A 17,281-nucleotide genomic window follows, 5' to 3' on the forward strand; every position below is an offset into this window, starting at 1 on the left:
TGCGTGGTTTCATTTGGAAATGTGACAAGGACTAATTCAGCATCAGAAGTGTAAGCGAGTGCATTTCCAGAGCCAGGATTAATGTGCATGCATGGCTAGGGGAGAGTAAATCTATTAGATGTGGTTTGCAGATAAATCAGTTCTATTGCTACTCTTTCATGAGCGTCTTTCTTTCATTCTTTCTTTTTTTTACTTTGAATGATGTTTCCAGGAAGCAACTTTTCTTTAACCAAGTCTGCCTTTAAAAGCAGAGGTGATGTGTGTGTGTGTGGGGGGTGTGTGTGTGTGTGTGTGCGTGTGTGTGAGTGTGCTGGCAGCTCTTTTCATTAATGTCTTGTGGTTGGTAAATCTCAGTGCTGGGGAGAAGAGGATTCTCCTCGAATACTAATACTCCAATGTAAACAGCCGAACACGTAGATGCTCTCCATTGTTGGCCTCTGCTGATGTTGCATCTATCAGCCGTATAGCTGCTGGTGGCTTTACATTTAAAATACTGTTGCTGATCTGAGGAATTTGAGGACACATTTTCAAACGATCAAGGCCTTTAACTGATAATGGCATTACATATTTGGATGTTTTTTGTTTTTTTTATTATGATGGGTGACTGGTGCTACTTAAATTTTTTAGGTTTCTGGAGCTGGAGAGCAGTGGCCAGCGCAGCGAGGTGCGTCTTCATTACCGCACCAAAAGCCACCAGGACCACACCGAGGTGTTCCCCTACAGCCTGGCCGACGACCAGTGGCACAAAGTCTCCGTGGCCGTCAGCGCCTCCCACGTCATTTTACACGTCGACTGCAACAGGTAAGAGTTTTTGGGATTCGTCGGCTGGGTCTTACAGAGATATTCGTCCTTGAACTATTTCACTCCTCGGCTTTTGATGTAAAAGTAAAATGAAAAATCGGAAATTGTGAAATGAATGATACGTGCTTTTTATTTATTTTTTTCAACTTTAACTGTAATTTCTATGTTTGAAATGTTAACACAATCATTCATTGGAGAAACCATTTTGCATCTGACAGAAACGACTCAATTTTGTGAAAAAAATTGTAGAAAGAGTAATCCCTCTTGAATGAACGTGTGCATTGAATTAATGCTACAAATGTGACAGAGTATTAGAGTAGGAGTGAGAAAATAGAAGCAGATACAATTACGAGAATAAAGCATAAAATTACAGGAATTAAGGCAAAATATGACAAGTATAAAGTGATGATATTGCAAAGATAAACTTGTACAAGTATAAAGTCATAAAAATTTGAGAATAGATTCGACATGGTATCAGAACAAAGTCATAATGTGAGAATAAAATCATAATATCACTAGAATAAAGTCGGAATATTATAAAAACTACAACACAAAAAAGTCAGTTTCACAACTGCAGTGAAATGAGGAATGTAGAGATTACAAAGTAGATAAATAAAAGCAAGCAAGTAAGTATTACAAAGTTATACTTTGGTATTAGTTTTACAAATAAGGAAATACTTAATCTGTTGACACATTTGCATCAGATTATTATCAGTAGCAGAACACATTGCGCATTATGACTATCATCGTCATAATGCGCAATGTGTTATGACGATGATAAAAGTCAAAATGTATTATTTTGACTTTATTATCATTATGACTTCATTCTTGTAATATTGTGAGCATTCTCATAATCTTATCTAATTTTTTTTTGTAGCCCTAAAACTAAATCATACACAGACATAGAAGCTGAGATGATGAGAAAACCGTATATATTTTATCATCACATCGGCTGCCAACAAAAAAAGCATCCGAGGTTTCGGCTCAGTTTGCGTCTGCAGAGGTTTTTCCCCATTTAAACACGGCTTTCATTACATGTAGGTGAGACTCTTTCGAGGGATTGCAATCTTATTTTTTATATTGCTCATCCCAAACAACAGAATCTGCCTCGCTGACCCGTCGTAATGAGTCAAATTGGTAAAAAAAAAAAAAAAAAAACCACGCTTCTGATTTCCACAAAAGTGTTTCACGCGAATCGGCAGTCACCAAGGTTTCGGTTAAGCTGACCTCACTTCCTCCTTGTTACGGAGACCTTGAATTGTCCCTCTTTTTATATTCGCACCTGTTGTATGAATTTTATTGGGGTGTTACTGCTTGCGTGTAACGATGCTTACCTTGGCGCAGCGAAAGGAAGCAGACGGCGTCACCATGTGCGCTGCTGAGAGCCCGTGACTGTTTGTGCTGTCCTTCCGGGGGGAAAAGTTTACAGGAGGATTTAAAAGAGCAGCGAGAAACTGATGCGATGAAAAGAGCGAAGGCCACCAATTGTGTGTTTAAGAATGCCAACTTTAAGTCTTTTGTTTTGTTTTTTAGGATCTATGAACGGGTGGTGGAGGCGCCCTTTATGGACATTCCTGAGGATACTTCCTTCTGGCTCGGACAGAGAAACTCTGCTCACGGCTTCTTCAAGGTCAGCACTTCTCCCCCCAGGAATATATTAATGCTGATGCCCGTCTTGATCTGTCATATCAGCTGGCAGCTAATGCTTTGGGCGCTATCTTTCCTCCCCAAACCCAATTTTGGTTTGTCTTCTCATTCTGCATTTGTCTCATTCGGGGTTATTTATTACGGCTCTGGGATTTAATTGCATGCATTTCTCAAGGCTTGCCATTTTAATTTGAAGGGGTTGTTCGACTCACTCTATTAGAATAACGATTTTTTTTTGTTTTGTTATTATTTTCATCATTGTTTGTTCTCTTTTCCTTGGTCTGCAGCAAAGCCCAGCACAATTATCTCAGCAACTCCCACAATGCTGATTTGGGAGAGAGATCATTAAATAGCCTGTGGACTTTGCTCATTAAGCCCAGAATCTACGGTTCTGTTTTCCAGTCGGAGACAAACAGTACATCACCACTTACATACAGCGATGTGCTTCAGAATGTCTCACCTGGGGAGACGCTTCGGTGCAGAAATATCACTCTACCTCCAGGTGTTACTATTAAAGTCAGTCAGCTTTTGACCAGCTCGGTGTGTTGTGCATATACGTACCTGTCAGTACTTCACCCATTGCTTGTTTTCACTGTGGTAATGGGTTAAACAAAGACACCCCGGTGGTCGGCCACAGATCTCATCCAGCAGCGTCCCTCTTTGATTTTGTGCGTCTTGATTGGTTGCTAGCAAGACGCCTCTCCTCGTTTAAGAACGCACGACATGTGATGTATGGACGTCATGCATGTGATGAGAAAATAACTAGTGAGGCCCGAGAATGTGAATGGTGATGATGAAATTATAGTTTTTTTTGTTGTTTTTTTTAAAAATCACCCTTGTGCTGCCAGATTGTGCATAGATATTAGGTGTAAATGTCAATAAGATTAGATATTTTTGGTGCTAATTTATTATTATTTTATTTTCAAAATAAAATCAGGTAATTAAAAAGAAACCATTTTTTTGTGATATGTTGAGATTTGTCTTCCGAAGGAGAGAGCGAGAACAAGACCTTCAGCAAATAACGGGAAGGCTGAATGGAGCGCAGCAAAGTTTCTGTTTCATCCAGTTTCTGTCAAGATGCTGGATTTGGAAAGGCTTTCTAAAATCTCAGTCTTAATAGTCATTGACTGAGGAATACATGTAACTCCTGCTTCATTGCTAACTGCTAATTTGAGATGCTAAAAACAGCTTAAAAATGTTATCTCCTTAATAATTTTGTATTTGTTTTAAAACAGTATAGCACTCTGTCACTTTAAACAACATTAAGACATTATCCTTTCTCATCGTATAAATGATAACACTTTGGAGGATATGAATGAACAACATTTAATTTCCCTTTGGTATCAATGAAGTATTTGTGAATTTGAATTTGAAATAATAAATAATAAAAAGAAGACATAACTTTTACAGTGCTTCTTACATTCACCCAGTTGCACTGACGCCTGGATATGACGTTTGCTCAATTTGAACCCTTCTCTCCAGAGATCAATTATCACAGATAAGACAAGCTGACTAATATTTAGAATGGAAGGCAAGACTGAATAAGTTTCCAATTTAATTTTCATTTAATTTCAGTTGTGCATAATCTGTAGAGCATTAAGTGTGAAAAAAAGTTTATTTCATGGTCTAATTTTTTTAATAAAAAAAAAAGTTTAATCAGGATCATGTGCGCCTTGTGAGAGCCTCTGAGATCAGTTTGTCTCGCTACAGATGGTGACTTTTTACATAGCAGTTTAGAAAGTGGTTGATTGCTCCTCATTGTCTTAAATGTCCAAGCAGATGAACAGTTACAGAGAATTAAAATTACAACAATCCTAATACTCAAAGGGTCAGGGATTTTCTTCTCAGGTTAATTGTTCTTTTATGTTTTAAATAGCGCTAAAAATGAAATAATAAATATTTTAAACAGTTAAATATTCCTCTTTTCCTCTCCGTATGCTTAATGTAATTTTTCCATTTACTGTTGGCGCTCGGTAGAATATTCCAGGAGGTTGATTTTTCATACGTCAGTTCGTTTATTAGACACCTGACAGCTCTTTTCCTTTCTGCTCTCCCGAAATGTTCCAATAAAATGTGACAAATTTCATATAAATCCACCGGGTTACTCAACCTCACTCACAAATTTGTCACATTAGTTGGTTAAACGCTTCACTGTGACTCTACTGCATGTTGCCGTTCAAGGCAGGATTCATCACAGCGGCTGGGAGGTTATGAAATATGAAATTTGCACCGTGGCCACAACAAATGTACTTTTTTTTCATGGTTTCATTACAATTTTGATCCCCTATCTGCTTCCGTTTCTTTCTTTTTTTTCATTTTTAGCGCTCGCTCATGAACAATCGGCGCGTCATTTCGGCTGGATTTTAAATTTATGGCCAGCAAATTGAAGTGGCAAGACAATTTAAAAAACAATTTCTCCTAAGTTGTGCTGCTCCACTTCTGTAAGAGTAATAAACGCTCTCGAGGAGTGTACTGGGCCAGGTTGCCATGGCAACTGAGTATCTGTGTTTAGATGTGTACGTTTAAGGGGTGGCTGGGGTTTGGACAGAGAACAAAAGACTATCAGTTTGGGTCTTATGCATCACGTCGAGTCTCTGAGCCTAATGTTCATGCATGTGAGAAAACGCCATACAAAACTAGCGATTTCACATACACACTAATTGTTTTTTTAACCTAACTTCCTCCTGGTCTCCATACATGGGATGACTCGACATCCAAGGAGATAGGTTACCTCTCGGGTAACGCTCAGACTGATAAATATGTTTTTGCTCACTCGGATTCACTGCCTTTTCCTTCTTTCAGCTCGCTAATTCCAGAGATCCGCTCAGTAAACAGGTTTTTATTGAGTCATGGCTGACTTAATGTTTTTTTTGCACCTTGTTTCTTTAGCTGGAGTTAAGTGATGTTATTTTTATGCACATATTTAAGATTTCAACAGTTTAGCAATCTTATTTTGCAAGGTTAATGCTTGGATTTTATGTGAAAGACATACAAAAGATGCATAAATGTGTGGTGGTGGGGGGGGGGAGAAAAAATGAATTCCGTCTATGAAATGTACATTTGACATCAGCTCTGCTGCCTCAATACTTTGGAGAACTGTCTCCCGAAGCAATTACATCTGCAAGTCTTTTAGGTTATGCCTCTTTCAGCTTGGCACACTCAGAGTCTGAAGTTTTTGCCCTTTCCTCTTCAAAATAACCCAAGCTTAGTCAGGCTGGATGAATAGTGTCTGGATATTTTCCTTCAAGGCTACAGATCTTCTGTGGCCTCTTAACAGGCTTTGTTCCAGAATTGCACTGAATTATGCACTGAGGTTAGCTACTCAGCTATGCACCCTGCTAGCCAGCCTGCGGTTCTTTGTTTTGCTAAAACAGATGCTAACTTTCATACCTTGTCACAAATACTTGTTTTTAAACAGTGTTACCTTAAAAAGAGTAATAACTGTACTTTTTTCATGCCAATTGCACAAAAAAAAGTACAGTTAATGTATTTTGGAAGTTTTAAACAGCTAAGTCAACCTCATTTCTAATAAATCCAGGGAGTTTGCCTTTATGTAGTCATCAAACGCAGCTAGCTAACAGCGCAAAAAAAAGGGGGATAGTAAGGCTACTCTATGAACCCAGAAAAAGCTCTCTGGTAGGTCAATAAAGGGGATTTAAATTGCACGCACAGAAACCTTTTGAAGGTGTTAATATCATGAAACCAGAAACTGGCCCGTGCCTGCTTAGAAAGCTCTATCAGGTTCTTAGCATTAACCTCTGTTATCTAATTTTTACAGTCTCTCTGTTCACTGAAAGCTAACGAAGACGCTGCTTATATGTCTGCATGCAGGGAGTGATGCAGGACGTAGAGATCCTGGTGATGCCGCAGGGATACATCTCACAGTGTCCAGATCTGAACAGAAGTAAGTCTTTCTCATCTTGTTATAGAAAATTTATTTTATTAGGATAACAACTCACTTAATTTACACTTAGTGAGACTTGACTGTTCTATTATTTTCTGGTTTAGACCTTGGTACCTGTTGTATAAAACTTTGATAATGTTTTCTTTTTTTTTCTTCAATGGTTTCAACTGCTATCAAGAGACAAAGAGAAACTTGTCGCTTCAGCTGGTTTACGCTCTGTGAAACTGTACAAAATGCACCAGCAGATAATACATTTAGGGTATTCTCATTCTGCACAAATATCCACATACGTATAATTTACATATCACGTTGAAATTGCTTCTCACGGTGGATCTGTGTTGCTTGTTCTTTTAAACTTGTTTACTCAGTTCATGTGTTTAATTCAAATGAATTTTTTTTTCCATATTGAGAAGCTTTCAGACAGAAACAGAACAAAGTTCTTTATTCCTGCTTTGTGATTATTTAATGAAAAAACAAGAAGTGCAGTTAATGTATTTGAATACATGGTCTAAAATTGTTCTGTGTCGTATTTTGTGACCCAGCATGTCCAACCTGCAACGACTTCCATGGACTTGTGCAGAAAATCATGGAGCTGCAGGACATCTTGGCGAAAACATCCAGCAAGGTAATGTGACACGTTTCTGTTTGACATTCAAGCCTGCTGGACAAGACGAGCGTATAGTCTTTTAACAAAGCGAGTATATTTATAGGTGTGAATTAAAGTGTTGCAACTGCAAAAAAAAAAAAAAAGCAAAACAGAAAGTATCAACTTGTGAATGTTCTTCTATCAGTGGAAAAGACTGTTAGAGATATAATCCTATGTTAGAACTGAGTTTCTTATTGAAGCAGCTTGACTTGTGATGCAAATACTGATGAACAGATTTATGGAGGCAATTGCAGATGCTACTGTTTTAGGCAAACCTCAGCTTTCACATATTTTTAATTCTCAATTTAGTTGCAAAAACATCAGCTCTGACACCGACGCCCACATTTAACTGGCCTGCTGACAGTTGTGTATATCTCGGTGTATTACAGCCAGAGCTAAGAGCTATGCATTCTCAAAGACCAGAGCTGTTTGAATCATGCCAATTGCACAAAAAATACTGTCTGGGAAACAAAAAGGAAAGAAACAAAACAAACCTACCTGATGTTGTTTTGCCTTTCCAAAAAATCAAAAACATGTCAGAAAATGTAGAATTCATCTATTTTCTCTTTAAGTTGTCTTTAAAATTGTGATTGCTTTTTGAAAGAGAGAGAGAGAATACAAGTGTTATTATTGTGGAAACACCAGCCGATGTTTCAACAGCAACGGTCGATAAACAGATGTTAAATAAATTAAGGATAGAGACGATCCATCAGACTTACACAACCCTGATAATGAGACAAGGGACTCTGGTGAGAGGGAGGTGAGCAGGCAAACCACTGCGCCCCGCAGTAAAAACCAAAGAACCTTCACTTACATGAAATCATCAGAAAATAATTATATACAATTTTTATGGCATTTTTGTGTAGTCTCTACATCACCAAATGTGTTTGTCACATTTTTAACTTTTTTTTTTTTTAAAGTAACGTTATTTCCAGATGAGTACATCACTGGAATGGCTTTAACAATCTGCAGTTTCACTTTCTGATGTAAAGACACCATTCTGAAGTCTTTAGTCAGATAAATCTTTTTAAAGTTCAGAGGAACTGGATCTCTCTGTTAATTAAAAATGCAAAAAAAAGTAAAGAAAAATCTCTCAACGATCATGTTCACTGCACCTGATGTATTTGTGGCCTTAAGAATTGACATAAAAACAAAAAACAAGCAGCAAATTGCTTTCACATAGATATTATTCACACAGTTCAATCTCCTTAGTAAATCTTGCTGAGAAATAAAGTAAATGTCCGGTGCAAAGCTGTTGCCAAAAAACAACAAAAAAAAACCGAGGAGATCGCACTGCTTGCCTCCCTCTGTGCGCGAAAGGTGTCAGAAGCGCCAATTTCTGCGTACGGATATAGAAACAGACCAACTCTGACTGGAATCCTCCGTTCTTGGCTCGTAACGTTTTGTTTCTTCGTGTTTTCCGGGCGGGGCGAGCAGCTGTCCAGGGCTGAGGAGAAGATGAACGGGCTGGACGGCTGCTATTGTGAGAGAACCTGCAGCGTCAAGGGGGTCGTCTACAGGGAGGACGAGGGCTGGACAGATGGCTGCAGGAACTGCACGTGCACGGTGGGACTTCACACTTTGACGTGTGTGTGTGTGTGCGCGTGTGCGTGTGTGTGTGCGTGTGTGTGTGCGTGTGTGTGTGTGTGTGTGTGGGCGTGTGCGCGCGCATGTGTGGGTGTGTGTGCGTGCGTGTGTGTGTGTGTGTGTGTGTGCGTGCGTGTGTGTGTGTGTGAGGGAGGGAGAGAGAGAGAGAGAAAAACTCAAAGTTAATCTCCCGGTGTGTAAAAGAATGAATATAATCAAAAATTATTTGCTTGGTTCTTATGTTTACGAATATCTGAGTGAGTAATCAAATAAACACTGCAATTATGTGCGAGAGTGTGAGGCTTGTGTGCGTGTGGGAACATTCATTTTTAATCATGTCTGTGTTGCTGTTTGAGCACACGGCTCAGTTATCCATATGTGACGCACACATGTTCACTGCTATAAATGCACGAGTTAGCTTTTCACGTTTATGTTTGATTGAGTTCGCAAATGTTGGAGCTGGATAGACGATTGGATGTTGAATTGCTGCAAATTGCTGTCATCAGCTTGTATTGCCTTTTTTTTTTTTTTTTTTTTAAGTACATTATGAGATTTTCTAACCCCAGAGAAATGAAACTGCTTCCCATGGTGCTCCACGCTGAACACAAACAGCTCCGCTTTGGATTATTATACTCCCAGGCATTTACTTTGCCATATAAAAAGTGTAAAGAATTATAAATGACTGGAGATATTGGGCCAGTTCCACATCAGCGAGCAGATTTCACCGTTTGTCAGCGCGCTCGGTTTTGAAACATGACACTCACCAAGGAGCTACTGAACTGCTCGATCCAGCCAATCAGATACCTTCACGCACCGCTAACTAACATGCAATGAGAGAGGAAAGAAAAAAAAGAAAAAAAACAGAGCAAAGAAATCACATATCTCTTAATGTGCTGCACCTAATTGCTCCTGACAGATGATAATTACCATCAGGAATTTGTTCAACCCACTCAACCAATGGAATAGCTACATTCGTTATAGGGACGCTGTTTTTGCCGTTACCCGGCTGCAATTAAGGAATTAGATGGGATGCGCTCCTTACTTTATGTGCAGCAATTAGATGTGACCTTTAAAATTCAAAGGTGAGGCATTAAGATGTTATCAATTATGTGGATCAGGTTCATAGATGTTGCTGTCACAGAGCTCTCAGCCGTGAAAACGATGTCAATTGCAGGCATAGCAGCCAGAAAGTAGGCGCCACTGTAATGTGTTGCATGCGCTGAGAAAATATAGCTTTCACAAACCAGTTATTTATTTACCGTATTTTTTCGGACTATAAGTCGGTACATTTTTCCCACGCTTTGAACCATGCGGCTTGTAGTCTGGTGTGGATTTTTCTTCAACCACCAGGGGGCTCTTTAGCAGGAAGTGAATCATTGGAAGTCAAACTTGGAAATCAAAGAAGAAAGTGCTAATTTTCATTCAGAACAAGCACATGCTAGCAGCAGGTACGACGGAGAAATGTTTTCTAATTCATATGATGCAGCTTTTAAGTTGAGGGCTGTCGGTCTAGCAGTACAGGAGGGAAATAGAGCCGCTGCACGTAAACTCGGCGTGAACGAACCACTGTTCGGCGTTGGAGACTGAGGGCTGCGTCCTCCAGCAGGTTTATTAGGACGCAGCCCTCTGCTGCCCTCTGCTGCTGGGTCCTTATGGAAAACCGAGAGCGTCGGAGATACCAGCGGCTTATATATGTACGTTTTCCAATTTTTTAAATTTTTTATTTGTAGCTGCGTCTTATAGTATGGTGTGCTCTTTAGTCTGGAAAATACGATATTTTCTTTTTAACTAAAGTGTGCTTATTGTGCTGAACTCTGGTGTTCAAAAGAATGAAGGGTTCAGGCTTTGTTGTAGAACTTTAAAAATGTTGTCCTACCGTATTCCATTGCTAAACCAACAATATGGGCCAGTTCTTTACTGGTTCTGTACAATAACTGGTTTGAGAACCAGCTAGGAGACCCACTTAAAATGTCTCATCAGGTAAATGTTTGATCCTCTCCCTGTTGCATGCTGATCTTTATGTGGAGGACTCCATCGCAGTGGAACAGTTTAACAACCCAATTCACATTATCTCCATATTCCTGCTAAGAAATGCTCAAAGGCCAATTTATTTAGGTTGGTTAAAACAGCAGTCGGCATTTGTGAACGCCACTGCAGACTTTCTTTAAGGATGTGTGAGTTTCATCAAAGCAACCAGGTTGTTTTGAATTACGCATGCTGTTCTCACGAATGGGTTTGGGAATAGCATTGTGCAGCTGTTTGCAAGGCATTAACCCACATGAATCAAAATAACTCATGGAAAATAGGAACCTTAAAGTTGAGGAGTTTTATCTCAAATCTGGTAGATTAAAGTGAGCAAAGTTGTTGCAAGCGTAACAACTTTTTGATTGGCTGAAGCCTCCTCCAGCTCCTTCATACAGTCAGTTCCTTCCTCAGTTCACAGTTGGTTCTGAGTTTGTAATTTTTTTCACCGTTTGTCACATTTCACCAAAACCTTTGCTGTATTTTATTGGGATCTTATGTGGAAAAGGTCAGCACAACGTAGTTCGTGAAGTAGGCAAAGCAATTGCTATCTCATTCTAAGAACTTTTCACACACTGCAGAAACATAAAATCATACTAAATATTTTTGGTCTACTTTCTAGAGAAAATACATTAGTACACTTGAAATAAGACAAAACTAACTTATAAGTAGCTTTTCAGCAAAATTTGGGAACTTGTTTTAGGTCAGTAAATCCTTAATATTGATGAAAAATTACTAGTTATTTGTGAAATAATCTGCCAGTTGAACAAGATCAAGTCCAAGATGGAGTTAAAATGTCTTGTTCAACTGGCACTTATTACTAGTACTTTTTCATAATTATTATTAGCTTGAACCAATCTCCTGTTTGTTGCTGTTAGTTTTGTCTTATTTCAAGTACACTAAGATACTTTCACTAGAACCAAAAATATGTTTTTGCAATGTTAAGTAAAAACCCTGTGCATTGGTGTAATTTACTCTGATACCATTAAATGAAATCTGTACTAATTTTCCCCAGAAGTCAGTCAGTAAATAGAGTTCATGTTTTTGTAATTTAATTAAAAAAAAAGGCTGCTGTGGTTGGTTTGTAGCTGGCTACAACACACATATGGAAGACGGTTCTCTCTTCAAGCAAAGTCAAATCAAAAGCCATGAGTTGAATATTTTTGCTCACGTTCAAAAACACTGCTCAGAATCACGTCACCCTGTAGCAGCCATCCATACGGTGATATATGGTAGTGGCAGCATCATTCTGTCAGGACGCTCTTCCACAGCGGGAGCAAGGGAAGCTGCGTAGAGGCGATTGGTTTGCAGACTCGTGCGCAGCGCCGTATATTTTAAGAATTCGACACGGGAAGGTTGGCGGGGGGGTTGTGGTTGTTTGGTCATTGTTCAAACAACATGATTTTTGTATCTCCTGCAGAACGGCACGGTGCAATGCGAGGCCATATCCTGCCCTCCCCCTCAGTGCCCGGCAGGCACGGCTCCTGCCTACGTGAAGGGAGCCTGCTGCAAGGAGTGCCTGCGTAAGTGGAGTACTCTTAACCTCTGCACCTTCCTACACTTACGAAAGCACGGATGCTATAGCTCGGGCACACACGCACGCACACACTCCAGATCAGAGCGGAACAGCCTCCACAAGCACATCCAGAGAGCAAACACGACGCCTCCACCAGGGCTCCCTGACAATTGACCAGGGCTCCGCCGTGTTGCTAAGCTACATCCTAACACGTCCCTCGAGATGAGTCCGTCCTTTCGGCATATACGCGGACCAATCAATTATTCACAAGCTGGCTTCAAAACACAGATGGCCAGCAGTCACACAGACGTGAGCCAGTGAATCTGGGATCGCTGCGTGCGATGAAAAGTACTTCCTATTTGTGGTGCGACACGCTGCCGCTCTGAGGAAAGTGAAGAGGAGCGAAGTGTTAAATGTTAAAGGCCCAAAATGAGGCGCACGCTTGGCAGCGTCTCCATAAATGTCCATTTTTTAACTTTTAGCGCTCATGCGTTCTGGCTGGGGGGATAAATAATTCTGTTTCATCACGTTGCTACAAAGAGGGTCGGGTTTTTTTTTTTTTTTCTTTTCCAAAAGTCTTTGAGCTGAGCAATGAACTCTTATTAGCCTCTTCACAGCAGCAGTCTGCATCTCATATTCTCTCATTTCCACTCTCATTACAAATGGATTTCAGTGGATATTATCCTTTCACACCATGGAATAGTTTTTTTTCTAAATTAAAAAAAAAAAAGTTTTTGTAAAATGTTAGAAAAAAACTGCCAGTGTCTGGATCAATGTCCAGCTTACATGTTGTTTATACATTCTAATCACCTTATTCTGAGGCTTATAATTGCTTATATTCTTATTATTTGCCTTATCTATATAAGATCAGACATCACATGAAAATACAATAATACAGAATGTTGGTTGCATAGTATTTTGTTGCAGATTTGACTTCACACGTAGTGCCAGCCGACTTCTTTTCAGAGCTCGCTCCTCACCAACTCCCACGTTCTTCTTCTGTTGCTCTCCGGCTTCGTTTGCATGCGTGACATAAGACGAGGTTCGGCTCTGTCAGGAAAAGAAACCGTTGGTCTCAGGAAAGAATAGGCGATACTACCTTAACATTTTTTATCTCATTGAGCGGCATTTCACAACAGTTGCAGCCCGTCACATTTTAAAATGTTCAAACAGCAAAAATAAGATTGTTTGTTAAACTAATTAAAGTCTATCATTAATTTTGCTAGATGCGTAATTTTTATCACAAGGTGTCCACGTGCCTTTAAAATCTTAAATTTGTGAGTCAAAAATGAAGGCCTTAAGATGTCTTAAATTCCTAAATGAAAATGTAAGCTGGCCTTAAATGTGCTAATACTAGATCTTAAATTCTGTTATGGTGGAAATATTTAATGTATTTTTTTTTTTTCTTTTTTCCTTGCGGGACTTTTCTGTCAGACAAAAGTTTGAGTCGCACGCTAACGTCTTCATTGCATTCTGTGCATTTTGTGAGGTGGTTGAGGAAGCTTTTACTAGTGCGGAGAATTATCTGTTCTCCATGCTGACTTCTTTATGTATGAGGTTACAGAAGAGTTGAATTCATGAATACAGCTGGTCCATTGTGACCTGCTACCTTTAAGAGCTAACAGTCAAAGTTGCATCCCACAAGAGGTTCCCATTCCCTTTGTCTCTCTGAGCTACGCCCCAAAGAGGGCGTTCCCGAGTGCGCCATCCTTTACCCCAGCTCTCATTTGCATTTCCTAACATGTGATTTCCTTTAGGTTTAGCTTAGCTGTAGCTTAGCTAAACCTAAAGAAAAGAGATGGAAGGAAAACACAGAATTATTTATTCTCAACACTAATATACACTTGCTATAGCTAGCTAGCTTTATGCCTCTGTCATGTAAATTTATCTGCGGTTGGCTGGACGACATTAATTTTTGCCACTGGCTGACTGATGCTGCCAATCCATACAAGACTAGATGCAAAAAAAAAAAATCTTTTAGCCTGATCACTATGAGGCCTTAAGGCTGTAGAGAGCAATATGAGAAGCATGAAGCTGAGTTCAGTTATTGGTATACCTGATTATAATCCAGGAAGTTTCCTCAGCCATAACCTATATTTACACTTCTTAAATTTGATTCATGATGGCATTAAAAATTTTGTTTTTTTTATTTGACTTGCTGAAACCTTTAGATACCCTGTACGCCAGTGGCAAGTTTAACTCTGTCTGATCCAGGGTTTGTTAAATTAAAACCCTGGTAGTGCTGTGAATAAGTATTTGCTCCCTGTCAGATTTGTTCTGTTTGCTTTTTATATCCAACCTAAACATTTAAAATCACCTTACAAATTTTAATACCTAACAAAGTCAAACCTGAGACTTTTTCAGATGATGAACTCATTTATTATGGTGGAAAAGCAACCTGAAACTACCTGGCTGTCTGAAAAAGTAATTCCCCCCTTTGTCTCGGAAAGCTGAGTTCAATCCTTGACTGATGCTGGAAACAAGATATGACTTAAACAGAACCTGTCTGATGACACGGATTGGGCTGAAAGCAACAAATGTCCTGATGTAAAGAAATCCGTGAACAGATGAGAATCAAAGTCATTCACATCAGTCAGTGGGGAGAGGACTACAAAGCCATTTCTAAGTCATTGGAACAAAGTAAACCACTTTGGCAGCCGTTACTCATTGCCAGAATTACTCCAAGACCACACAGACAACTACAGAAGGTCACAAACGAAAATCACTACGAAACACTAGACGGCCGGTTTTGTGTTCATTATTCAAAAGCACGAAGGAGACGAGCAAAAATGTTGTTCATGAAAGGATTTGAAGGTGAAAGCCACTGTTGTTGCTGATCCCCAAGAAGTTTTGGAAAGTAGGACCTGAACATTTCGCCATCTCTCATGGATCCTTAAATTTTGATTTTTGTCAGAAAATACGGCTAGTAGATTTTGAAATGAAGTCTGAGCGTACTCACATTAGAAAGCAGGACAATGATGCAAAACATCAATATCATTATCACTGTTTGAAAAATACAACACAAAAAAGTGAAAGTCCTTAGTTGATCAAGGTTTAATGTAAATGGCGTGTGATAAGGATTTCCAGGTTCACACACACACAGAAATATTCCTTCACACACCAAATAAAGACGAAAATACCGCTGCAGAATGTGTCTATTCCTTTATGGATTTGACTTCTCTCGTTGTGCAAGTGGACTTCATTTGAGAACTCGCTTGTCACGAACTCCCACACACTTGCGCTGCCGCTCTCCAGCTGCCTTTGCGAGAGGCGCTACAAGATCAGATTCAGGTCAGAAAGGAAGCCATTAGTCCTGGCTTCTAAGCATCTTGCCTCAGCATCGTTTCAGGGGGTTGCAGCACGGTTAGACTTTAACCCTAAATCTGTCTGCAGCAAGGTTTCTCTTAACATAAACACGTCGCTCTTAAAACCCAACACTCCTGAGCTCACTCATCTGAACGAGGTGCACGCAGCTAATGAGGCATGCTGCAGCTTTTGAGAGAACAGCACCACATATATTTCTCCTCAACAAAGACACGATTCATCCTCCAAATTAAAGACTTATCTCATTTTACTCAGCCTAGCAGGGGAGAGGGTTGCACTTTGTTTGTCTTTTTCCTTTTCGATTGTCTGCCAAGCATGGCGCTTGATGAGCCATCCGCTTTCATCGTCCACCGCTCTGTGATGGTACCCGACCGGCGGTGTCGATCATCCCTGCCCCTCGCATCAGCCTGAACCCGTCTGACCCCCCCCCCAGCGCATCATCAAGCCGGGGCTCTTTCTACCCACGTTGTTGTTGTGCAGTGCCCCCTCCGCCCTCTTGCCGGCCTCTTTCATTATTTAAAACAGATTCTTGTTAAGGCAGCGCCGGGAAGTGCTTTTCTCTCTCAACACATTAACTATGTCATCACTTCTTCTGTCGCACTTCTTAATTGGGTTTAACATGCTTGATTTGGTCTGACTCTCATTTACCTGAGGCTTTAAAAAGCTTTAAGGAGCTTCTGATGATAAGAACGGAATATGTCAGGCATGTTAAGCAGCTCTGGCTTCGGTGTTGGGAAATTTGGAGAGAAACTCAAAACGTAAGAAAAAAATAAAACCTAATTTTTCTCTAGTTGTTGTTTGTAGTTTAGGTCACCAAACCGTTACGTTATGACTTTACGAAAAATCAGATTAGGGATTTATTCATGTTAATCCCCAGGAACAAACACAATACTTTCTATCAATTAAAATATTATTCAACCTCAGGCCTCAGTTTTAAATCCAGGAACTTTGTCCCATCTCAGCTAATTTACCACAAAACAAAATGAATTCAGACATTTCAGTCTTTTGGTGCATGGACTGTATTAGTTCCAGTGGATGCGTTGGAGCATTACCTTAAGTTATTTACAGACAAGGCACATATCTTATTCTTTAAACTGTTTATTTAGCCATTTTGACTATTCCTGTCCAGTCGTGGGGTTAGCGGGAAACTAGCTATGCTGTTCCTTTTGAGCTCAGTTTATCTTAAAGTTGTTTTTTTTTCAACTTGTTTGCTCTGGTCTATGAAGCAGTGAAAACATGTTTGCACAGAATAATTCAAGCTGTTCTTTACCTAAAAAAAATCCCATAATTCAGGTAATATAATTAAATATTTTTTGCTAGCTCACATCTTCTTGTTGACATGCTGTATGTAGGAAAAAAAAGGCAGATCCTTATCTTAAGTATAACATAAAAAAATGTGAAGTTGGGCTGCTAAGTCTTTGTTTACTTGTATAGTGCGCTTTCTTCAGCGCACTATACAAGTGCACTATATAGTGCACACATTTATGTGTGCGTGTGCTTGTGTATGTGCGTGTGCTTGTGTATGTGTGTGTGTGCGTGTGCGCGCGTGTGTGTGTTTCTCCCACCAGCTGTCTGCCTGTTCGGTGGAAGAGAGTTGGTGGAGGGAGATCAGAAGGCTGTGCGCGACTCTTCTGGCAGGTGCCTGCTGTTTGAATGCCGGGTAAGTCAAGTCAGCACATACACTCAGAAACACGCGCTGCACCCTGTTCAGTGAAAAGAATTGAATCAAAATCCTCCCCTGAAAGACAATTGGGCCGTAACTCAGGTCGTAGCTATTACACTATCGATGTCTGTGTCACAGTGTGCAGTCTGCTGTCTGACTAAATGCTTATTG

At 39.9% G+C, this 17,281-nt stretch overlaps 1 protein-coding gene across 1 annotated transcript in view; it reads left to right on the plus strand.

Annotated features, from left to right (window-relative positions):
• nell2a (neural EGFL like 2a) overlaps positions 1-17,281 on the plus strand; it is a 95,658-nt gene that overhangs the window by 13,649 nt on the left and 64,728 nt on the right. The window contains exons 4-10 of the mRNA XM_081607860.1: positions 628-801; positions 2,335-2,431; positions 6,280-6,352; positions 6,895-6,977; positions 8,436-8,564; positions 12,028-12,130; positions 17,016-17,107. Of these exons, the coding sequence (XP_081463986.1) occupies positions 628-801; positions 2,335-2,431; positions 6,280-6,352; positions 6,895-6,977; positions 8,436-8,564; positions 12,028-12,130; positions 17,016-17,107 (751 nt within the window). The remainder of the gene's footprint in view (positions 1-627; positions 802-2,334; positions 2,432-6,279; positions 6,353-6,894; positions 6,978-8,435; positions 8,565-12,027; positions 12,131-17,015; positions 17,108-17,281) is intronic.

This window comes from Poecilia reticulata, chromosome 6 (genome assembly GCF_904066995.2).
Source record: "Poecilia reticulata chromosome 6, P_reticulata-male-v2, whole genome shotgun sequence".
Lineage (NCBI taxonomy): Eukaryota > Metazoa > Chordata > Actinopteri > Cyprinodontiformes > Poeciliidae > Poecilia > Poecilia reticulata.